Source organism: Canis lupus, chromosome 8, assembly GCF_048164855.1.
Source record: "Canis lupus baileyi chromosome 8, mCanLup2.hap1, whole genome shotgun sequence".
Taxonomy (NCBI): domain Eukaryota; kingdom Metazoa; phylum Chordata; class Mammalia; order Carnivora; family Canidae; genus Canis; species Canis lupus.
Window position 1 is genome coordinate 56595162 of NC_132845.1, and position 24657 is coordinate 56619818.

Consider the following 24657-nt stretch of genomic DNA (forward strand, 5'->3'; position numbering starts at 1 on the left):
AAACAGTCAACAAAACTAAAAGCCTACAGAATGGGAGAAGATATTTGCAAAAGACCTATCAGATAAAGGGCTAGTATCCAAAATCTATAAAGAACTTCTTAAACTCAACAGCAAAGAAACAGTCAAATCATGAAATGGGCAAAAGACATGAACAGAAATTTCACCGAGGAAGACAGACATGGCCAACAAGCTAATGAGAAAATGCTCTGTATCACTGGCCATCAGGGAAATACAAATCAAAACCACAATGAAATACCACCTCACACCAGTGAGAATGGGGAAAATTAACAAGACAGGAAACAACAAATGTTGGAGAGGCTGTGGAGAAAGGGGAATCCTGTTGCACTGTTGGTGGGAATGTGAACTGGTGCAGCCACTCTGGAAAACTGTGTGGAGGTTCCTCAAAGAGTTAAAAATAGACCTGCCCTACGACCCAGCAATTGCACTGCTGGGGATTTACCCCAAAGATACAGATGCAGTGAAATGCCGGAACACCTGCACCCCAATGTTTATAGCAGCAATGTTCACAATAGCCAAACTGGAAGGAGCCCTCGGTGTCCATCGAAAGATGAATGGATAAAGGAGATGTGGTCTGTGTATACAGTGGAATATTACTCAGACGTTAGAAACGACAAATACCCACCATTTGCTTCTAGGTGGATGGAACTGGAGGGTATTATGCTGTGTGAAGTAAGTCAATTGGAGAAGGACAAACATTACCTGGTCTCATTCATTTGGGGGATATAAAAAATAGTGAAAGGGAATAAAGGGGAAAGGAGAGGAAATGAGTGGGAAATATCAGTGAGGGTGATGGAACATGAGAGCCTCCCAACTCTGGGAAACGAACAAGGGGTGGTGGAAGGGGAGGTGGGCAGGGGGATGGGGTGACTGGGTAACGCAGGCACTGTGGTGGGCACTTGACGGGATGAGCACTGGGTGATATGCTATATGTTGGCAAATGGAACTCCAATAAAAAAATAGAAAAAAAATTTTTTGTTTGAGAAGAGGCAGGAAACTAGAGATAGCTTGGGAAACACTAAACATTGGGAAAATTCTTGCTGACTTGTCTTCAGTGATTTCTGAGTCTTCAGTATTTCATGATCAGATTGTGAGTTGACATCACATTCTGAGTGTAGTGCTTAGTGACCTAGCCTGAGAGCCGATCCACAAAGTTTTACTGCGAGTGCCGAGGACCGAATATCATGAAGCAGAAGTCCCTGTGGAGCGCTGCTTTGAACAGGAGCAGGATGTACTTGCCATTTCTTTAGTGGATTTTTGCATTTTTGCTGAAACTGTTTGCATTTTTCCTCATTTCTCTCTCTTTCCCATCTTCCCAGAGTCAAGCCTTTCTTATCACAACCCATTATAGAATTACATGCAGACGACACACTTCAAATCGGCAAGTACCCTTAACCTAAGTGATAGAGTATGGACTATATAACTATCCTTGCTTTTTGTCCCGCTTTTCCTCTTAAAGATGGTGTGTTGTGTATATATGTGTGTATGTGTGTGTGCCTACGTGTGTGCACACATGATGTCAGACAGCATGTACTCTTGCTGATACATTTCCACTGCATCGCATTTACTGTGAAGGAGTTTAAAACAGTTGTTTGACTGGCTCTTCTTAGATATTCATAGGTCCCCGATCCTAAATCTTTAAAACATTTTTTTCAATGAGTTGCGAACGTTTCAAAAATAGATTTTTTTTTCCTGAAAGTCTCCATTTCCAGATTTCCTTGGGAAAATCCAATCTGGCAGCATGAGACCCTGACTCCTGCATGGTTGCCTCATGGAGGAGGGCTGTGCATCCTCCATTTGTGTCCCCACTGCTCCCTGTTGTCTTGTACCTGACCTGTTCCACCTGTTATGTTACCTCCTTGGCCCCTGTGCTCGGTTTTCCCCCTCACGTTTTAATTATGAATGTTTCCAACAACTGTTCTAAGCCTTTTGAACCAAGGTAAACCTCTTCCAGAATGTCCCCATCATTTTCAGTCTGTGTCTGGCAGAGAAGTTCAAAGGACTTAGTAATAATTCAGGTGAGAAAACATGGCCAGGGAGGATGGCCTTCTTGGAAGATGGACACAGATAACACAGTAAACATCAGACAACTAGACAGGCCTCTATGCAACTGCAGTGCCATGGTCATGCTCCTAGCGAAGAAACTCCCACAGAAATAATATCTCCCCCAGCTTTTGTTTCCTTCCTGCAGATTTTAAGTAGAACCTATTCAGACACTGCCATTTGCTGGCCTGTTTTCTCCACATGGAAGCTACCATAATTTTCTATATATTTGGTTAATCCCTGTGTCAGAATGATTACCTATAATGAAAGAGGTAACACTTTGCATTACTTTGAATCCATCAATGCAGAAATATATGAGGTAAAAGTAAAGACTCTCCATAAGCTCTACCCTCACCAAGATAACCAGTGTTTAGAGTGTTTTCTCCTATGGATGCATAATACATCTAGAGACAGATAAATATCACACATAAGAGAACGCACACAGAAATATAATCCGGTGCCTGGTATATAAAAGGTTTAATAAATTTTTGTTGAAAGAACATATATATTGAATAAATACATACGGGATCCCTGGGTGGCGCAGCAGTTTAGCGCCTGCCTTTGGCCCAGGGCGCGATCCTGGAGACCCGGGATCGAATCCCGTGTCGGGCTCCCGGTGCCTATGTCTCTGACTCTCTCTCTCTCTCTCTCTGTGTGACTATCATAAATAAACAAAAATTAAAAATAAATAAATACATACATACATTGTTCAACAATATATCTGTTAAATGGGTGAATCTATAGTTTTTTGTTTTTGTTTTTTTAATATTTTATTTGAGAGAGAGAAAGAGAATGAGCACACAGCAGGGGTTGGGGCAGAGAGAGATGGAGAAGCAGGCCCCTGAAAGAGCAGGGAGCCCAACTCAGGGCTCAGTCCCAGAACTTGGAGATCATGGCCTGAGCTGAAGGCAGCAGCTTAAGCGACTGAGCCCCCCAGTCACCCTTGTATTTCTAAAAAGAAATAGATTTATGTGTAATTTTAATAAAGAGGATAATTTACACATACTGCTTTATAACTTGCTCTTTTTGCATCCTAGTGAATCATGGCTGTCTTTGTGTTGCCATAGATAGCTTTACTTCATTATTTCTGATGGCTTTATGTACTCCTTTGCATGGAAATTCCATTTTACTTAATGTGTTCAGTACTGATGGTCCTTTAGATTGCTGTGTTTTTTTATGGTTTTCTATTAAACAGTGTTGTAGAAAGCATAGGTACGTGTGAATTTTTGCAGGAATTGCTGGCTCACAGAATTGTGCCTTACATATTCTAATAGCTACTGCCAAACTGCTCTTCAAGACCTTTTTTACTAATTTGTATTTTCTCTCAAATAGATGAGGGAACTCTGTTCCCTCACTAACATTGGCTATTACCATTAAAAAAAAAAAAAATTCTGCCAAACCTATTAATTAAAAATTTTTTAAATGACTTTGTGCTAATGAGATGCAGCATCCTTCCTTCCTTTTATTGGCCTGTGGGATTTCTTTGTAAATTTTCATTTTATTGCCTATGTTCATATTTGTTTCAGTTGCTTTGTTTCATTTTCTTTTCAATTGATAGGAGCCCTTTATACCATAAAGATACGTTCTTTGATAAAAGTCCCTTGTCAGCCTTTTTTGGACACCTTTTTTTCTTAATCTTTTGCTTGCTTTTGAACTCTGTATGTATGTTTGATGTAAACACATTTTCTGGTCCTGTCCTTTATAGTTTTTTATCTTGCCCTCATACTGAGAAAAGATAGTTCAAATAGAAATAAATAAAATACAAATGTGAGTGAAGACTTGAGAAAAGTGGTAGGTCATCATAAAACTGATACGAATTTAATTGAAACATTTTCCTATTTCATCAAACCTATGAGGCTGCGACTGTGAGATTCACTACTATTTATCATTAGGAAAGAAAAAGTGCTGACAAATTAAACTGGTATGTTATTGACTATTCGATGCATCCTGATGTCAGAAACGTTAAAGCAGAAAAAAAATGTATCTTTGAATTGATGTTTTTTTAAGCTGAAATGTGCACAGGGTAGAAAATTGAAAGTATATAAATGGGCACACAGTGAAAAGTAACTCAGAATGAGTAAATCAGGTTCTCTTATTCCCCTACTTAAATCCACTGGTTGGGACTCACAGAGTTAAGCAGGCCTCTTGTCTGCCTTCGGATTTTACTTTTGATCACAATAACAGTAACTGTGATCTGGCCACTTTGTCCTGCTGTCCTCTGAATGTGCCATGCTTACTGTCACCTTTGGGCCTTTCCACTTCCTTTTCTCTTGGCCTAGAACTCCCTTCCCCTAATTTTGCTTCTCTGGCTCCTTTTAATCATCCATGTCTCAGGTTAGCTGCTGCCTCCTCTGAGAAGCCCTCTTTGACCAACAGGTGAAAGACTGACCCCTGCCCTCCTTTTTTTTTTTTCCTATTTATTTGCTTCATAGCACCTAATACTCTGATAGTCTCTTAATTCTTCCTTTGTTTAATGATTCATTATCTCCCTCCCTCCTTTGTAGGGAGGGTAAGCCTAATAAGGTGCAGGGACCACGCTCTTCTTGTTCATCACCTAGAAGAACGGTGTCTGGCATGCAGAGATTGTTGATTGAATAAATATACCCTTGAATGCTCAAATGAATAAATGTGCTGGTGTTTTTGTAGTCCATCTCTCTCTCTCTCTCTCTTTTTTTTTTTTTTTTTTTGGATCAGGGATAGAATAACTCACTCCAAGCATGCTTTTTATTATTACGTATATTGTTTACAAGAAGGCACACAGGTGTTCAGGAATCATTATTTGATCTCATAATACGGCAGACAAATGCCTTGATAGTCTTCATGTTCTTTTTCTGACTTGGGCCTTGTGGCACCTGGATTGACTTTGGATTTCCCTGCTTGGCTGACATCTAACAGGTTCCCAGGAGGTACTTCTTTTAGCTTAATGGTATGTGGCCTAGTGTATTTGAGTCAGCCAAATGAGGTTACCAGCATCAGAGAGTTTTCAGACACACTGTGGTTTAGCCTCTTCCCCTTTTTCTACCATGACCCTCAGAGCCAAGTGAACCTGAGCCATTAGCATTGATACAAGATGGCTGTTGGATGTTCCAGTTCCTTCCGTGGTTTGTACCCTTCAGGAAGCTGAGCAAGCAATGGTTTGGGTAAACAACCAAGCAGTTTTCTTTTTTCTTTTTCTTTTTCTTTTTCTTTTTTTTTTTTTTTTGAATTATAATCCATTTTTTAAACTTTAAATTGACAACATTTTCAGGCATACGTAAGAATAAGTCAGTGAACCTCCATGTACCCAACACCTAAATTTTAACTGTGGCCAACGTCATCTGTACCAGTGGTTCTAAAAGTGTTAATCCTGTAAACTAGTGGCAGCAACACTGCCTGGGCACTTGTTAGAAATACAGATTTCTAACTTTTGAAAGAATTTGAAAAAATTCTACTTTTGAAATATCTACTGAATTAGAAACTCAGGGTGGAGCCCATCAATCTGTGGTTTAACAAGGTTTCCAGGTGCATGTGATGGCTGCCAAAGCTTGAGAACCGCTATGTAAACCATTCCATCTCCAATCTCTGCTGGAGTATTTTTTTATTTTATTTTATTTATTTATTTCGTGAGAGACAGAGAGGCAGAGACACAGGCAGAGGGAGAAGCAGGCTCCATGCAGGGAGCCCAATGTGGGATTCAATCTTGGGACTCCAGGTTCACGACCTGAGCCAAAGGCAGATGCTCAAGCCATCCAGGTGTCCCTCTGCTGGAGTTTTATTTTAAATATTTTTAAAAATATTTTTAAATTACAATATTTTAAATATTTTAAAGTAAATATCATTTTATTTGTAAATACTTTAGTATAGAAACAATTTTCTTTTACACACAGTATCTCACAGATTGGCACAACATTTAGAGAGCAACCAGCCAGTCGGTACCAGTATTTACATAGGCTTATCCTTTGACTTCCTAATTCCACTCATAGAGACCTATTTGATAGGTATTTCATGATGTCTATACAAAGTTGCTCATTGCAGTGCTTCAGATGGAGAAGACTTGGAAATACCACATATCTAATAGTGAAAGATTGGCTGAGTAAGTTGTTTTATCCACTCATGGAATGCCAGGAAGTTATTACAGAGAATGATGTCGTTGTTACTGTTAAGTAAGAACAGCAATTTTCAAAAGACTTGGCCCTGTTTTCTCTTTTCTGTGTGAGGTATGTGTGTATGTTTGTAAGAATGTGTTTATGTTGCGTATGTGAGTTTAAGCACTAGGAAAAAGGCTGGGATGTTCTACACCAAAATACTAATTGTTATCTTTGGAAGATGTGATTTTGGTTCATTTCTACCCTTTTCCTTCCTGACTTTTCCCCCCATAACAGAGCATGTATTTTTATAATGGAGAAAAACAATAAATTTAATTTTGAAAAAAAATCCATTAAATTGTAATCTCATGATTATTAATCTCATCATTTCTGTTGAAATGATAATCTGTTCTTGGATTTACAGATGGACACTTTTTGGATTCAAAGAGATATGCCATTGTTGGAGCAGATCTCCGAGATTTACCTGAACTGGAAGAGAAACTAAAGAAATGTAACATAAATCCACAGTGAGATTTTTTTTTTAACCTCTTATGCATATGTGATTTCTTGCTAATATAAGGCCAGTTAAAATTGCAGCATGATAACATGCATCCCATTTTTTATTCTGAAATGTTTATCGTTTCATTGCTCCTGAGAGTGGTTGTCTGAAATATTCTTAGAAGCAAAATTTCCTCAAGCCTGTTTTCACATCAGAATTACGTGTGTTACTTTTGTAACATACTGATGCCTAATATAAAGTTTGAGAGAAGATAATTAAATGCATAGAAACCTGTAATTGGGGATCCCTGGGTGGCGCAGCGGTTTGGCGCGGGCCTTTGGCCCAGGGCGCGATCCTGGAGACCCAGGATCGAATCCCACGTCGGGCTCCCGGTGCATGGAGCCTGCTTCTCCCTCTGCCTATGTCTCTGCCTCTCTCTCTCTCTCTGTGACTATCATAAAAAAAAAAAAAAAAAAAAAAAAGAAACCTGTAATTGTAATTATATAAAGAAAGGACTAGTATCCAGAATACATAAAGAAAAACTACTGTAAAAGAAAAAAGTAAGTCCCATAGGAAAAAGGCAAAAGAGAGGTGACAAGGTAGCTCAAAGAAGAAATTGAGTGTCAAAAGAGAGATGACAAGGTAGCTCAAAGAAGAAATATGAGTGTCATATATTGAACCTCAGTAGTGATCAGAGGGAACTCTCTTTTTTTTTTACTCCATTCAAGTTGGCAAAAATGTAAAAGTCTGACATTATCAAGTATTGGCAAGGTTTATGGGAAAATGAGAATGGTCAAGCACCACTGGTGCAAGTGAATTTGGTGCAGTCATTATGAGGAACAATCTGGAAGTTCCCCATGAGCAAGTATACTGTATGATACAGTAGTGTGTTCTACTTTGGGATGTGTGCATCCCAAGAAGGTCTGCATGTAATTACAAGGAGGATGTTTGTCATGGGCACCATTTTTAGTAGCAGAAAATTAGAAACATTCTGAATGTCCATCAAGAATGAACAACATGTAAAATACGTGACCTAGATCAACATGGAGAGAACTCAAAAAACATAATGTATTAAAAAAAATCAAGTTGTAGGATAATATACACAGTGTGATACCAAATGTGTAAAATCAAACCCTCAAAATACTATATATACTTCGATGATTACATGTATGTATCACAGAAATATTTTAAAAATGGACTGGAAGTGTTTACATCAAATTCTTGGGAACAGGTACCTTTGGGGAACAGTGGAGGGGAGTGAAATGCATGGTTTTAGCACACTGATGCTGCTCAGAATTAGATTGGAATTCACCAGTGGGGGAGGTAGGTAAAAGACATGTCTACACAGCTTACTGTCAGTGAAGATGACACGTTCAACAATATTTGAGGTGAGTAACTCAAGGGAGAGGTTTGAGGGGAACATGGGGGAAATGGAAAGTGACTTTAAAACTAAGTTAAAGGGGCACCTGGGTGACTCAGTGGTTGAGCGTCTGGCTCTGGCTCAGGTCGTGATCCTGGGGTCCTGGGATCAAGTCCTGCATCAGGCTCCCTGCGGGGTGCTTGCTTTTCCCTCTGCCTATGTCTCTGCCTCTCTCTCTGTGTCTTTCATGAATAAATGAATAAAATCTTTAAAAAATAAAGAAAAACAAATTGAAGGCAAAGATTCAGTGGCGAATGATTAAAGAGGGTTGCTACTAGGGAAATCACCAGTAGAGAAGAGGCTGTAAATGGGACAGAGGCTAAGAGGCTTGGAGGGAAGGTAAAGATCTCACTCTTCTGAAAGAAGAGGAAGGAGAGTGTAGGCAGGTCACAAATACAGATGAGCTTTGGGCGATACACAGGAGGGAGTGTAGGGAGTTGAAGCTTGACCTTCCTGGTACATCTTTCTTTTTTTTTTTTTTCCAAGTCTTATCTTTTAATAAAACAGACATGACAGATGGTAGAAATCTAAATGAACGTTTCTCCCTCAAAGCAGTTACATCCTTAGTTCCAACAAAACTATCACGGTTGGAGCTGCTATTTGGAACTCCTCTTTGGGGGAAAGGCCTTAAAAGGCAGTTTATGAGCCACATTAGAAAATATCCTTCCAGGCAGCCCCGGTGGCCCAGGGGTTTAGCACCACTTTCCGTCCAGGGTGTGATCCTGGAGACACAGGATCGAGTCCCACATCGGGCTCCCTGCGTGGAGCCTGCTTCTCCCTCTGTCTGTGTCTCTGCCTCTCTCTTTGTGTCTCTCATGAATAAACAAATAAGATATTTAAACATATATGTATTCTTCCAAATGCTGGACTGTTTAAAATCAGAAAAGCCCCTCAAATGACACTGATAAAGAAAAAAAAAAAAAAAAACGAGAGAGTTGCTGTGTGTGGCTCTCAGGGAGGTTCCCTAACGACTTCCCACAAGTTCTGAGCAACAGCACCACCACTGCAGAAACAATGTGTGGCCTCCTGGGTCTTTCTGCTGCTTTCAATAGGAGCGTGTTCATTTGGATAGAAAAGTTCTGCTGTCTAATAAGAAAAAAAAATCAGCCACACTTTTTTATAGTCACACTTGCAATCTGATGTAAAAAAATACACTTGCACATGGTTCTTGTATGAATTCTAATTAAGAGACATTACATTCAGAATTATAGCACTCATAGTGATCATTTTCAGGAGACTGGAACAACTTCTTTGCCACTGAAGGGGTACACAGGGTGCAGTTAGCTGTTTACCTGAATGTATTCTTAAATACGCGACTACTACCACTCCAAGTTTCCTAGTTGTTGCTCTGTTACAAGTTCCTGACCGCAAGTTCACGCACGTTCCAGACTTTCTTTGCCCACACGGGCTGGTTACAAGGGAGCTGACCCCACAGTCTTAGGGTGAATTAGGAAAGGGCCAGTTAAATGAGGAGACCGGCCACTCCTTGGTGAAAGTTTGTAGCTTTCTTTCCCAATACATCTTCTTTTTATTGAGAACTTCCATTTTTATGCTGTGTTCCTCCTCTGCCATCTCACACTCCCACTCTATCTGCTGGATTTTGGCCACATGCACCTCGTTCATTTGTATCAGCTGCAGCTGTAAGATGGACATCTGTTGATGGTGTTCTTCCTCATCTTTTTAAAGCACCTTCCTGAGAGGTTTTGCTCCTGGAGTGTTTATTGGCTGTGATTCTGACAGGTGAACACGAGGGTTCCCCTCACACACTGGAAAATGTATGAACTCTTTCTTTCTCATCATCGCACAGTTCTCTATTTGAAACAGCGAATGATTCTTGGGCTGCGTTGTCAGGGTGGTACTCGGGCTCCTTATCTGGAGGGCTCTGCAGGGAGTAGAGCTGCTCCGGCAGCATGCTGGCCATGCTGGCCATGCTGGCCATCTTCTCCTTCCCGAGCAGGTGCGTGCTCAGAAGAGGGCTGACACTCCGTTTCACCTTCTCTCTCCTCTCATGGGCCATAATCTTTTTGGTCGGAGCCTTGATGTTCTCCCAGCACTTCTTCAGCTGTTTGAAATCCCGCAGTGACACGCTTGGCTGAGAGTTGTATTCGTGGCCAAGCGCCTGCCGGGTATGCTGCTTGAGTACAGTAGTTCGCGCATCACTTTTCTTACATTCCAACACTTATTTGTACTTTTCTACCAAAGCAAGCAGGATGCTGTTTTCCAACTCGGAGAAGTGTTTGGCAGGTTTTATAATTTCGTTGTTTTGCATTTTCCACTAAGTTTGTCCTGGCTGTTAGCTATCCTGTGGTGATGGGGGAGGGGCCGGCAAGGTGGGGGCGGAGGTGGCCTGGAGGGCCCGGGCTCCCAGAGCGGTGGCCACAAAGCCCGGGAGCCGAAGCCCCCTGGCGGGCCACCCGCGGGCTGCGGGTCCGTCAGCCACATCTTTCATTAAAGTGGTGATGGCTGTCATCCCTGCACTTTGACGTTCTTGTTAACGTGGTTAGCCTAGAAAAACCAGGTTGTCATTGTTGGGATTGGCATCTCCGCCTGCACAGATGTCCGGGATGGCACTCACTAACCCAGTGCTTACTATCTCTTTGTCTTTCTTACTGAGTGTTCAGAAAGCCAGGTCAATGCACTGTACGTAATATGCCTCTTTTTTCGTTTGGGAAACCCTTTATATGGTTCCCAGATCGCAGCCTGTAGTGTATTCTTCTTTTAGAAGCAGGGATGTCTCACCTTCAAGGACACCACTGGTTTTCTTGGGGGCACAGTAGTGAGTGAGGATCAATAGATTACTCAAAGCTGACACTGGTATACCTGGAGCCCTCTCAGAATGAGGAGGGCCTGAGTGTTGGAATCTGATCCTGGGTTCCAGGTGACCTCTCCTGCTTACAAGTTCTTTAATAGGGCCGGTTTTTTTTTTTTTTTTTTTTTTTTTTTTTCTTAAAATCCCCCAGAAGCCTCTCTGAGCTTTCATTTCTTCATTTATGAACTGGAGTAAAACCTACTTTATAAGACAGTCTTGAAGATTAAGTATGCTTGGGAAAGCAGTTGAACAAAAATTTGCACATAGAGTCTCCTGTAGATTACTATGGCCACTGTGGTAACCAGCTGCAGCCTCCTGCCACTGTAGTAACCTGCTATTGGAGCAAATGTGCTAAAAGACCAGGGAAATAATCAGTTAAAATCAGGCCAGCTCTTCATAGGGAAGTTTGCCTTGCTTTTGGACATCTACAAAATGGATGAAGAACAGTTGCTATGGTAGAAGTGTTAGAATTACATATATAATTCTTCATTTGTGCTCTGTGTTTTCTTCTATGGCTGTCTTCGCTTTGCTTTGCTTTCACTTATATTTTGAAAAGTAGGAATTCTGTTTTTAAATTACCAATGTGTCAAGGAAATAAAGGTTATGCATTGCTAATAAAAAATTAATTAATTAATTAAAATAAAATTACCAATGGCTACCTCTTTAAAATACCCTTAAAACTTTAACTTTTCATTTTCAAATAATTCGAATCTACAAAAAATTTGTAAAAATAGTATAAAAAATTCCCATGTAAAAAAAAAAAAAATTCCCATGTAGACTTCTTCACCTGGCTTCCCCACATGGTAATAAGTCATAATGGGCAGCTTTTGCATTGAACAGGCTTTTGGAGCTGTTTTTATTTCTCTAATTGTTTCTCTAATTGTCAACCTATTGAGGGTTTGGAACTTTTCCCCCACTCCTTCACTTTTTCTAATCATTTCTGTTGATACAATTTGGGGTTTAAAAACTTATTGCTAATTAAAAAAAATATTTTTAATGTTTTTCTTTCTAATTTTCAACTTTGTTTGCAACTCAGACTTAATTGACTTTCTTCTGGTTCTAGTGCCCTTAGTTTCTTTCTACCATGATCCAGTTGAGTCTAGAGAGCATTTTGATATATATCCATAAATAACTTGAGTTATATAACTTTCCATTGCCCCCCCCCTCAAAAAAAAGGAAATCCAGATGAATAGTAACAGTGGATAATTGATACTGTCAGGTCAGAGTTGGCACTTATTTGTGGGTAGACTTTCTGGTGATTGTGGGTCCGTGCACTGAGTCCAGCTATACAGCTTCCATTCTGACAGTAACATATACCATATTTTTTTCAACTACTTTCTTGGGCATTCGAGTTCAGATAATTTATTTGTTTTGAGATCCCTCACCAATAAAGTTGGACAGAAGTAACCCACTTGTGGGGCACCTGGGTGGCTCAGTTGGTTGGATGTCTGACTCTTGATATCAGCTCAGGTCATGATCTCAGGGTCATGGGATTGAGCCCCATGTTGGGCTCTGTGCTCAGCAGGGAGTCTGCTCAGGGTGCTCTCTCTCGCTCTGCCCCTCCCCCTTCCCATGTGCACACTCTCTCTAAAATCAATCGATCAGTCTTAAAAAAAATAAAAAAGATAACCCACTTAGTTTTTGAGTAAAACAGCAATCAGCCCCAAGGAACAGCAATATATAGGAGCAAAGAAGGAAAGAGGATCCAGTAAAGGATTCAGGACTAAACCAGCAGAGCTCACATACTTTGGAGCTGCCCATGTTCCCTTTTAAGAATTAAGGCTTTTAGAGATTTCTCTAGGAGTTTATTGTTTTTCCTATTCCATCATTTGTTCATACTTCAGGTCTGGTAAGTCAGAGTGCACACTAGCAAGTGTCCTTTCCTGAAGACTGTTCGTGTTGTTGTCAATTCTCAATGGTAAAAATTTAGAGAAGAAGAATTAGATTTGGTTAAATGAGTATCACTATTTCTGCATTGTATCAGTTTTTGATGTGTAACAAAATCTCACCAAACTCAGTGGTTTAGAAGAACTCATTCTTTAGAACAACTCACAATTTAGAGCAATTCATAAGTTGTTCAGGATTCTGCAAGTTAACAGTTGGGGCTGGGCTTCACTAGTTGATTCTTCTGCTGGGCCCATGTATAGCCGATATCCCCTATAGTTCACTCATATGTGGACAGCAGGCAGATCAGGATGCCTGATTCCAGGGGAAGGGAAAGAGTATCTGCCTGTGGAATGGGATGGTCTGCAGCGTCACATTGTCACCATGTGCATGCAGGATGAGGGAGAATTTGTAGCCATGTTTACATACCACCACACACCTTTAACAGTTTCACAAGCAGGACAAATCCTTGCTCATTGCTCACCTTTTTACAGTCCCAAAACTTTGGGTCATGATGGTATTCTATATCTATTAGTACATTGATTGTTAATGCACTTGTTCAGTACGTCATATTCTCCTGGGGTGTGAAAAACAGAGTTTTCCTGCCCTGCCAGTACTGCCATGTGTGTGCCATTAGAGTTCCATTCATTTTAATGTATACTTGAAGACTTGATTTAATTATGAGAGTATGCATGTGAGTAAGGGGAGCAGCAGAGGAAGAAGCAGGCAGGAAGATCTCCAGCAGACTCCCTACTGAGCAGGGAGCCCAGCACAGGGCTTGATCTCACCACCCTAAGGTCATGACCTGAGCCAAAACCAAGAGCTGGTGCTTAACTGACTGAGCCACCCAGGCGCCCCTAGAGAGTCCCGGTTTGATGAATACATACATATGTGCTTGTTTTTCTTCTCTTAAGATTGCCAACACTCCTGATAACTGAATGTGTGCTGGTTTACATGACTCCGGAACAGTCTGCCAACCTTCTCAAATGGGCAGCCAACAGTTTTGAGACTGCCATGTTCATAAACTACGAACAGGTAAACGGGAGCATGAGGCATTTGCATTCTGCTTGTATTCCCTTGGTGGCTTGCGCTCTTTGAGCAACTTCAGTATGCCCACTTATTTTCCTTCTACCTCTGGCCACTCACATACTTCCTTTCTCATTGATTGTTGCAATCCCCAGTATTCCTAATTTGTTGACCTCCTGTGAACCTATAGCCAGAGACTTTGGAACTTCTATCTTGGCCTTTATAAAAGTTTTTTGAGTTCTTATTTTATCATTGTATGTACTATAGTAGTCACAGACCATGATGGAGGGACTTTTGGCTGTCCTGTGGGTTTAGGGGTAGCAAAATCAGATTCCTTCAGAGGAAGGCTGGTGATACAAATGGACGGAGTTGGCCAATGTAAAGCAGGCAAGAATGGTGGGGACTCTGGTAAACCAGAGAATCCATGTCCCATCTCATGGGAGTGGCCAGCTGGTTGTTACCCTGTGGGCATATGAGCCTAGAGTTGAGAACTCCCCAGTTTTTCAGGATAAATTACAAGGCAGGATTTTAAGATAAAATTTCTTAATTTCTAAGATCACTGAATTTGGTCCACTGGCTGCCCGTTTTTCTCTTCTGATCCTAATGGAAAGGGTTATGTTTTAGAGGTTTGGAATTATTCAGCTTGGAACCAAATCCTGGTCCTTGCTCTTATGCTTGGCTGTGTGACCTTAGATAGAATTCATGGTAGTTGGGAGTCCATGGTCTGGAGGTAAACTGCCTAGCTGCGTGACCTGGACAAGTTTCATAACTTCTCTGTGCCTGTCTTATTATCTGAAAAATGAAAATAATGACAGCCCAACTCCATAGGGTGGTAGTGAGGAAGAAGCAAGTTAATTTGTATAAGAGCATTTACAGCATTGCCTGGCTGTTAGGCAGGCATGAGCTGTTCTTTGGATCTCTCTGAGCCTCAGGTCCTTGTTATTATGGGTTTTGTTTTGTTTTGTTTTGTTTTGTTTTAGCTTTTATTTATTCATGAGAGACAGAGACAGGCAGAGAGACAGGCAGAGGGAGAAGCAAGCCTCATGCAGGGAGCCTGACATGGGACTCGATATGGGGTCTCCAGGATCACGCCCTGGGCTGAAAGTAGCACTAAACCGCTGAGCCACTCAGGCTGCCCTGTTTTTAAGGGATAACTTCTCTGGATTTTTATGGGAACTCATGAGATGATATGTAGCACTGGGCACAGGACAAGCACTAAATACATGGTAGTTATTTATATTGATGCTTTTATTTTACTTTTATTGATTTAGCTCATTTTATTTTTAAATTTTATTACAGACTAGAGCAGTAAATGCCTTGCCCACTGCAACATATTATGGACAGATCTAAGACTAGATCTTGGTTGACCTTTTCACCACCCTGTGCCCCAAGCCAGATTCTTGTATAGATGATTCTTGGTTGCTTTTTCTTCCTTCCCTCTCTTCAATTGGGGGCATTCCTCAGACTCAGTGTGCAGTCCTGGTGTATGGGTATAAAGGTAGCTGGCTTCATCTGTCCTTTCTGTAAATCCTGAGAATCCATCTTTGCCTGCAGGATCCATGCCTGGAGAAAATGAATTCTGCTGTTTACACATATTGTGGATGTTCATCTAGCTTTGTCCATCTTGTTTCATTTGTGTATTCTCTTATTCAAACAGCATATGGAGATGGTGGACGAAGTGAATTTTGACCACAGACTCTGTCACTTGGGAGCAGGCATGGGGATGTTCCAGTTTTCAATCTGTTGTCCACAGCCATCCCTAAACTGGCTCAATCCCTACCTCTCATCTCACTTTGTGAATCATAAACATTTAACTTAATTTCCTAACAAATACAGAATCATCAGCATCCCACGTGTATTAAGTGCTCCCATGCCTTCAGTGATTTTCTGGTCAGTCGTTTAAAATGACAGAAACTGCATGGGTGATGATCAAGTCAATACTGATACAATAAGGATGGCAGATTTGTAGAATTTGCCAACTAGATAGCAGGCACATCCCATGAGTTTTATGTGTATTAACTTGTTTATCACAATAGCCCCCAGGTTTTGTGGGTAAGGGAACTGAAGCACAGAGGGATTAGGTAGCTTGCCTGCAGCCTCACAGCCTTGCAGCTAGAAAGTGTCAGGCCAAGATAAAAACCCAAGCAATGAAACGACAGAGCATGTGCCCACAGACACCCTTTGATCCTGAGAGAATAGCGTGCATTATGACCATTAGTGCCTTAAGCCTCATACATCCACCAAAAGAGTAATGCTGGTTCTTGTCGGGCAGCGTTGTCACAGGAACTCTGGGAAGCATTGTATGTATTAAAATGATGATGTTTTGATACCTTGTATCCATATAGGGTGATAGCCTATATGCTACGATAAGGTGTACTGTATTCTGTTTTGTGGCATTTGTGTGTATATATACATTAATTTTTTTTAAGCTGGTTTAAAATGGTTCTTTATTCAAAAAGTAACACCACATGCAAATTTTTTTAAAAAATCAAATAGTACAAAAGAATAGGCAGGGAAAGGAGGTCTCTCTCCTACCCTGCCCTCTAACCTGGGAAGCTACATGGCCAGATTCCAGAATTATTCTGTGCATATATAAGCATAGAGGTTTTTTTTTCTTAAAAGCAGGTAGGAGCATATTCTACACATTCCTCTGTACCTTACCTTTAAGAGTTTATCATCATTATTTTATATCTGCGTCTGTATCTGCACCAACATGTGGGTCCTCTTTTCCAGTCCCAAAACTTTTCCTGTTTTATGGCAATGCAATAATATTCCATTAAATGACCATGCTATAATTTCTCTGATTCCAGATGATGGGCATTTAAATCCCTTCCAGGTTCTTCCTGTCACACATAATGCTGCCCTAAACATTCTTGTACCCTTGCATGCATGTGTGAGTATACCTGCAGAACAGCTCACTGGCAGTGGCATGGCTGGCTCCCAAGCCAAGCACACGCCATCCAGTCACCTTCTAGGGGCTGTAGCAGTGTACGTTCTTGTCAGTCCTGGATGCTGTCCTGCACCTGCTTCTGTGACCTGCATTGGGTATTAGCAGATGTTGGCCTAGACTGGTTAGAAATAGAGTGGTGGTGTCTATTTTGCATATTTGAGAAACAAAGAAACCCTTCTGGCAATGCCCAGCCTCTTCTTTCCCTTCCCAGGTGAACATGGATGACCGGTTTGGACAGATCATGATCGAAAACCTGCGGAGGCGACAGTGTGACCTGGCAGGAGTAGAGACCTGCAAGTCATTAGAGTCACAGGTCAGAGAGTGGGGACTGGGACCTCCTCTTGTACCCTTAGCCACTCAGGGAAGGGCATCTTCCCTTCACGATCAGAGAAGGTGGGGGCTTTGTGTGGGTCACTAGGTCATCATGCTAGGGAAGTCCAAGCCCTTGGTGTGGAAAATACATATTTACGTTCCCTATACCTTGTTATTTAAAACTTTGATTATGTAGATTTTCAAATAATATGAACATAGAGGGAATAGTAAAAGGAACACCCATGTCCCATCAACCAGTGTGTAATTCACATTTGACCCATATTGTTTTATTTATCCCCAGTTTTTGTTAGTGTTGTCATTGGAATATTTTAAGGCAAATCCCAGACAGTATATCATTAGAATATTAAAATATTCCAGTGATTTAATATCATAAATACTTGAGTGACTGTAACAGTCCATGTTGGTGTAGAAAATTGGAAAATAAAAAGAAGGTAGATAGGAGCCAGAATAGGCTTTCAAAAGAGGAGTCTTCTAAGAGAAATTCTCATGTGCTTAAAGACTGTCTTGGATTTGTACAACAGTGCCTTGTACCTTCTCCATTTCTCTCCATCATACATTCTAGAAAGAACGGCTCCTGTCGAATGGGTGGGAAACGGCATCAGCAGTCGACATGATGGAAGTGTATAGCAAACTGCCTCAAGCTGAAGTGAGCAGGTGCGGGATCAGCAAGAATCAGCGTCTCAGCGAATGATTATGAATGAAAAGCATAGCTGTCTTTAATGTAAAAAAAAAAAACCTCAAACCCTAACTAGACTTATTCTGAAATAAATTAATATGCTGGTACAGATTAAACATTAATAGAAACTTGAAAGTAACTCATTAGCCACTCACTGAGATAGGGTTTATGCCAAAACAGATTATTTTAGTGAAAATAAGCAGCCACACCTGTAACACTCCCAGAGCACCCTCTGCGGTGGAACTTTTGCACAATCCTGGTGTTTTGGAGGAGGAAGAAAATGACGTTGTCCAAGGTCTCCTAAGGGGGAAAGGTCTGCTCGCAGATTTTTAAATGGATGGTTCAGAAACAATTTTCTTTTTTTTTTTTTTTAAACATGAGTTTTGTTTTGTTTTTTATTAAAGTTTTCTTTTTTTATTTATTTATGATAGTCACACAGAGAGAGAGAGAGGCAGAGACATAGGCAGAGGGAGAAGCAGGCTCCATGCACCGGGAGCCTGACGTGGGACTCGATCCCGGGTCTCCAGGATCGCGCCCTGGGCCAAAGGCAGGCGCTAAACCACTGCGCCACCCTTCAAATTATGTATGACGTGCAGGAAATAGAAAGTAGTGTTGCACTCTGTAGGTGCACCTCTAGAAATTGCTGTTAGTAATAAGTTGCAGTGCATTTTTCTATGTGTATATGTAAAGGTGAATATTGATATATAGGTTTCTGTTTTTTGAATCTATAGATTCATGTTACATGCATTGGTCTATAAATCACCCTCCCCTTTTAGAAACTTAACAATTGATTGTATTTCTCTTCACATACCAAAATATACTGAAATATAGGAGGTTCCCATGTCCTGTTCAATGGTGCATAATATTTATATTGCTATGTGGATAGATTACATTGATAGTAATAATTTTATAATAATTAAGTTATGTGTAGATCTGGGCATTTATTTGTACCTTGTTTTATTGTGCAATTTTGTTGTTAATTTCCCTGTTATAAACACTGTATTTATCTCTGGACAGTGTTCGTGCCAGCTTTAATTGAATTCGTATTTTATCGTTACCGTATGCTTCCTGGTTTGTGTTTCCTCATGCTTTTGGGAACCTACACGTATAGGTCTCTTACAATATAATCAGAAGAATTTTAGCCTTGTTTCTCCACAGAACTTGCTATTAATTTTTAGAAATATCACTATTTTTACCAAGTGTTTACATCAAGGCCTTGAAGGTTTGTGAAAGTGAGGTCTCCATGTGATCAGGTCCATATTTTCTTGAGTCTTCTAGAATTTTCTTTTCCTACACGCTGGTTTTCATTTGCTACATGTCAAGGCAACTGTTTTTGAATAGCCCTGGTCAGGCATCGGTAGTGAAAATGCTCTAGCAGCTCTTCTGGATGCCGAGGGGAGAGGCTAAAACTGTGGAGAGAGCAGCTTTTTCTAGGCCGTCATTTGTCTCCTGTTGCCGTGGCCTGTGTAGCCAGCAAGGCAGATCCCTGACAGGGGCGGGGAAGGAGGTGGGACAGGCTACGGTCTGTTTTCCTGAGGTTGAACAGCCCTCTTGGCTCTGGGAACCCATTTGCCAAGGGCTTCTGCTGGATACTGTGTATAAAAAAGAAGTCCAAGGCAAGCCTGTTTACTTAACAAATACTGAATGCCAGCTGTGCACCATGTGCTTTCCTAAGCATAAGGCAGAGATCAAAACAGACCAAAAGATATGTGTGCCCTTGGAGTCCATGCTCTAGGGAGCAGCTTCACAATCTAGTGTCTCTTAAGAAGCTAAACATGGTGCTAAATATCCTGGAGTCTTTTTTTTTTTTTTTTAATTTTTATTTATTTATGATAGTCACAGAGAGAGAGAGAGGCAGAGGGAGAAGCAGGCTCCATGCACCGGGAGCCCGACGTGGGATTCGATCCCGGGTCTCCAGGATCACGCCCTGGGCCAAAGGCAGGCGCCAAACCGCTGCACCACCCAGGGATCCCTATCCTGGAGTCTTCATGTTGGTGCTGTGTTTTGTAGAACTTGGCATTGGGCAAATCTGCGTCACGTGTCTTCCAGTAAAATGAGTTGGAAAGCAAGCAAAGTTCCTTAGGCATAGTCACTCTCAGTTCGGATGTGACTCTTAGGCCAGCCTACCAAGACAGATATGCAAATACAGAAATGTGTGCAGCAAAGGCATGTATGTGTACCCCTCTGCACCCCCAGCCTGGACGAATGGCAGTTCCTGACTATAATCAATGACTATTGTGAATATGGGCATGTGGATAATTTTCTGTTTTCTTCTTTATACTCTTTTGAATTACATGAAATTTCCCCCGGCATGCCCATATTTCAACAGAAAAAGAATTTTTAAGTTATTTTATATGTCTTGCATATTTCTTTGTGCATATATCTTAAAGCTTACATTTAAAATGCTTTTTTGACAAAAGTCATACCAGTGCATACCAGAGAATAAAGTAATGTACAGTAAAACAAAACCAACCCTTCCATCCTGTTCCCCTCACTACCAGCCTAATACTTGGCACATTATTTACTACACGGGTTACTTTTTGAACTCTGTGGTAAGCCTTGGAGTCTGTTCCTGTCAGTGATACAGCCCTATCAGATAGCTGTGTGTTATCTTGTTGTATGAACATGCTTTAATTTATTTAACCCAGCTCTTCTGGTTTAAGGACTTGTGTTAGGAAGCTGCAGTGAATGTTCTGGAACATGAATCTTTGTACTCATAGGCTAAAATCTTAAAGGCAGAATTGCTGAGTGAAAGGATGTGCATTTGTAGCATTGATAGAAGAGTCAGAGAGGTTTGTACCACTTTGTAATCCAACTAGTAACGTAGGAGAGCACCTTTCCCCATATCCTAGCTAAAGTGCATATCAGCCTTTTTTTTTTATCTTTGTCAATCTGATCATTGAAAAAATATCTCGTATTTTTATTTATGTTCCTTTTCTCTTAAATGAGATTGAGAACATCTTGTTTTTCTCTTCTGGTGAACATGTCTTTTACCTGTCTTTTAAAGGAGTTTTGAAAGTTTTTCTCATGACGTCTAACAGCTCTTTACAGAGTAAGGAAATCTACCCTTTGTCATTTATGTTGCAGATCTTTTTTTCTAGTTTGTCATTTGTCTTTTAACTTTATGGTGATTTTTAAATAATAAAAATAAATTAAAATGGAACCACACCATACCTACTATGTCGCAGCCTGCTTCTTTCCCCTTAGTATAACATGAACATCATTCTGTACGCGTGAACTTGGGGGTCATGATCTTCATTTTTAATTGTAAAGCTTGATATTGTCCTATTTTTGTTCTCCCCACAGAATAGAGTCACTTGAATTCCTGGATGAAATGGAGCTTCTAGAACAGCTCATGCAGCATTACTGCCTTTGTTGGGCAACCAAAGGAGGAAATGAATTGGGTATGTGGTTTTACTTTTGTTGATTGGCCCTAGAAATGGGGACCTTTTTTGGTCTCCAAACACCGTAAGACATGCCTGAAAGAAATGGAGTATCAGACCTGTGGGTCCATGAGCACCAGGCAGAAAATGAGCTATTCTATTCTCTGTGTTTTTATCACACAGAAACCAGATGAATTGTTCAGATAAATCACATATATCAACGCTAACAAACCGATAGACCTTGAGAGTTTAAAGCAGTAATCTTAATAAAAGTAACCAACCTTTGTCTTTTGAGTCGCCTTATAAGCACATTTACTAGAGGTCAGGACACAAATCATCATATGTGTCTCCAGCTGACCTGTGCAGCTGCGGGCCAAATTTCTCCCCCTCATATTCTGTGACGGAGGTGAAGCCCCCTAGCCTGGCAGAGGAGGGCTGGGTGGGAGTGTGGATCCTTGTGTCAGTGTTCCTTCCTGCCTCACTTCCTCCTTGACAATTGTGCCATGTGGGTCTTGCTTCTTCTGGTGTCCTCCCTTGGGCATCTCTCTGGCCCCTGCAGACCATTTTAGATATCAGTGCAGCCTTGGCTATAAAGTAGCCGCCCTTCAGGTATTCTGTGTCCTACAGATGCGTCCAAGAACATGCAGCCTTAGGCAGGGACCCCAGAATAAACCCAGAACATGAACATGCACGGGCAGCGGCCTTTGAGAACATTCCATGCTGACATGAGGCCGTTCATCACGCTCCCTGGGCTTAGCATTCCTGTAGTTTATAAGCAGTTCAGCCCACAAAATCCTTTTAAATTTGTCTTTTTATTTAAAAGAATGTGTTCATGGGGTTTTATACTGTTATTACCCACTTCCCCTCTCCCAATTTAAAACAATGTCATTCTTAGTGGAGACTTTGGAAGCTTCTAAAAAGTCCAGGGAAGAAGAAAAATCAGCTGTGTGCCTGTCACTCAGAGAGAACCTCTAGTAGCTTTTTCTTTCCACTCTTTTTCTAGCTGTGTTTTGTTTTTAGCAAAATTGAATTTCTATGCTTAATGTACTTGGAGCCCTGATCTTTTCCACTTAGTATCATAACAGCCATTTCCCCTCACTGTGAGAAACTCAGCGTAATTTTAATGGTTTTATAAAAATTCTATCATGGGGGCACCTGGGTGGCTCAGTGGTTGAGCACCTGCCTTCAGCTCAGGGCGTAATTCCGGGGTCCTGGGATCGAGTCCCACATTGGGCTCCCAGCAAGGAGCCTGCTTCTCCCTCTACCTATGTCTCTGCCTCTCTCTCTCTCTGTCTCTGTGTATGTGTGTGTGTGTGTGTGTGTCTCATGAATAAATAAATAAAATCTTTTAAAAAAATCTATCATGATGCCACATCTGGTTTGACTCAACTTTGTCACACTTTTGGAAATGTAGTTTGTAATATTATTAAGCCAATTCTAGTTTTTCAACATATGGAACATTTTTACATCGAGGGCTGCTCTGTGATGTCAGCAACGAACGTGGGGGGTAAGGATCCGTCTCGTCTCTCCATATGCTCAGAGTTTGTTACCGAATGGATGGACCTCTAGCATTAACCGCAGAGAGCCCATAAGCTGTGGCTGCGCTTTCTGAATCCCCTCAAAACCCTCCTAAACACAGCCTCGTCCAGCCTCTTGCTTCCTTGTGATGATCGCCTCCTACCACACAGGGGACAGAGCTGCCATGAGGAGGTGTCGCCCTGTGCCTGGGTCCAGCAGGGTCTTGTTCTCCCACCTTTGTCTGCTGTCTCTGCTCTACAGCATGAGTCACTTGACAGCATTTGTGTTTCCTTCCCTCAGGTTTGAAGGAGATTGTTTACTAATCTGTGGGAGGTCCATGCTGAGCCAGGAGCCGAAGCCACTGACCTTCCCAGAGTCGATGGGCCAAGTTTCCTGAGTGGTGGCCAGACCTGGCCCACCAGCCTCATCCACAACTGGAGAAGCCTCAGCTCCTAGGGTTGTCGCACCACCTGCTGTACCCGTTGACTTATCGTTGAAATAAATCTCAGTTGTTGCCAATTGCCCGTGCGTGGGTCCCTCTTGCCCCCGGGTTGGCTCTGGTTTTTTTCCACATCTGCTGAAACCAAAGATCCCAAATCTTCCTCCAACCTGAGCTTGCTCCCTGTGAGTCAGCCTCAGCTGAGACCCCAGCATCTGTGTGGGGCTTACTCCTGCGTGCTCGTGTGATGGCACCTGATGTTGCACCTGGCACCTTGACCCGGTTCTCCACCTCCACCAGGGGGTGGGATTCTGCCTCTGTCTCTGCCCTGACCCCGACCTGCCCGCTCTTGCAGCCAGCTGGACAGTGGCCCCTAAAATGTCCACTCCTGCCCCTTGAACCTCTGAATGTGTTACCTCATATAACAAAGAGGGCTTGCAGGTATGATTATGCTAAGGTCTCTGAGATGGGGAGACTGCCCAGGAGTACCTGTGTAGCCGGGTACACTCACAGGGTTCTTACAAGGAGAGGTGGGAGGGTGGAAGGAGAAGGAGGTGTGCCATTGGGCCCAGCGAGGAACAGTGCACTTTGGAGATGGGGAGGGAGCTGAACCAAGCATGTGGGTGGCCACTAGCCGCTGGAAAGAGCTGGAGACAGACTCTAGGAGCCTCTAGAGGAAATGAGCGTGGCTGGCAACCAAGCATCGCGGACAACCAGAGCCCAGTGAGATGGATCCTGAATTTCTAGCCTCTTGAACTGTAAGAGACTATTAGTGTTTTAAGCCTCAAGGTTTGTGCTGATTTGTTACAGCAGCCACAGGGTACTAATGCAGTTATACAGGTGAATAGGGCTGAGGGCGCTTACCCTGTAATTCAGAAACATAAGGCCAATCCACCCTTGACCAACTTTCTGGTTATTGACTGGGGCTGTGAACCTGAGCCTACGTGCACAGGATAGCAGTGAAAAGCCGCCTGCCCCTCCCCTCTCCCACTGAGCAGGATCCTGGGTCAGGGTTTGAGAGCGTGTGCTGCATACTACTGCATGACAGTGAGCCTGTTGGGGGGTTGACACTGATACAATGTGAGATAATATCAAATCTCCCTGTGAAAAAGTCACTTCCTTTACAGGAATCTTTTGAGCCTTCTTAAGTTCCAGGAAAAATTCTCAGGCAGGTACTGGTAGGTCTTTAACACTTAATGTAACATTCACTAGTCCAATGGTTTTGAAACTGGAACCAAGCCATTCGTAGATGGTGAATCCATGTACTGGATCAAATCCACTATTTTGGAAAGATTAGAATAGAAAATGTTACAGCACATTACTAGTAGGAAAGGTGAGTATTGCTTTTTGAAACTTCATTTCTATGTGGGGATATATATACACGCACGCACATTATATGTGTATGTACATATATATACATACATACACACACACATACATACCATGTTAGATTGTTCCTGATGTTCTGGTTTTGGTTTTCTTTTTTTTTTTAATCTTTTTTTTTTTTAATTTTTATTTATTTATGATAGTTACAGAGAGAGAGAGAGGCAGAGACACAGGCAGAGGGAGAAGCAGGCTCCATGCGCCGGGAGCCC

The 24657-nt window shown here is 41.7% G+C and overlaps 1 protein-coding gene and 1 pseudogene across 2 annotated transcripts in view; one reads left to right on the forward strand and one right to left on the reverse strand.

Moving 5' to 3' along the window:
* LCMT1 (leucine carboxyl methyltransferase 1) overlaps window positions 1–23142 on the forward strand; it is a 40193-nt gene extending 17051 nt beyond the window's left edge. Inside the window, exons 5-11 of one of the 2 annotated variants that reach the window (XM_072836243.1) lie at window positions 1338–1399; window positions 6550–6652; window positions 13652–13772; window positions 16925–17026; window positions 17609–17700; window positions 21029–21126; window positions 22924–23142. In XM_072836243.1, the coding sequence (XP_072692344.1) occupies window positions 1338–1399; window positions 6550–6652; window positions 13652–13772; window positions 16925–17026; window positions 17609–17700; window positions 21029–21126; window positions 22924–22946 (601 nt within the window). In that variant the 3' untranslated portion in view covers window positions 22947–23142. The remainder of the gene's footprint in view (window positions 1–1337; window positions 1400–6549; window positions 6653–13651; window positions 13773–16924; window positions 17027–17608; window positions 17701–21028; window positions 21127–22923) is intronic. The other variant, XM_072836244.1, reaches the window with a different exon arrangement.
* Window positions 9195–10393, reverse strand: LOC140638605 (myb/SANT-like DNA-binding domain-containing protein 3 pseudogene; annotated as a pseudogene).
* Window positions 23143–24657: the final 1515 nt, after the last annotated feature.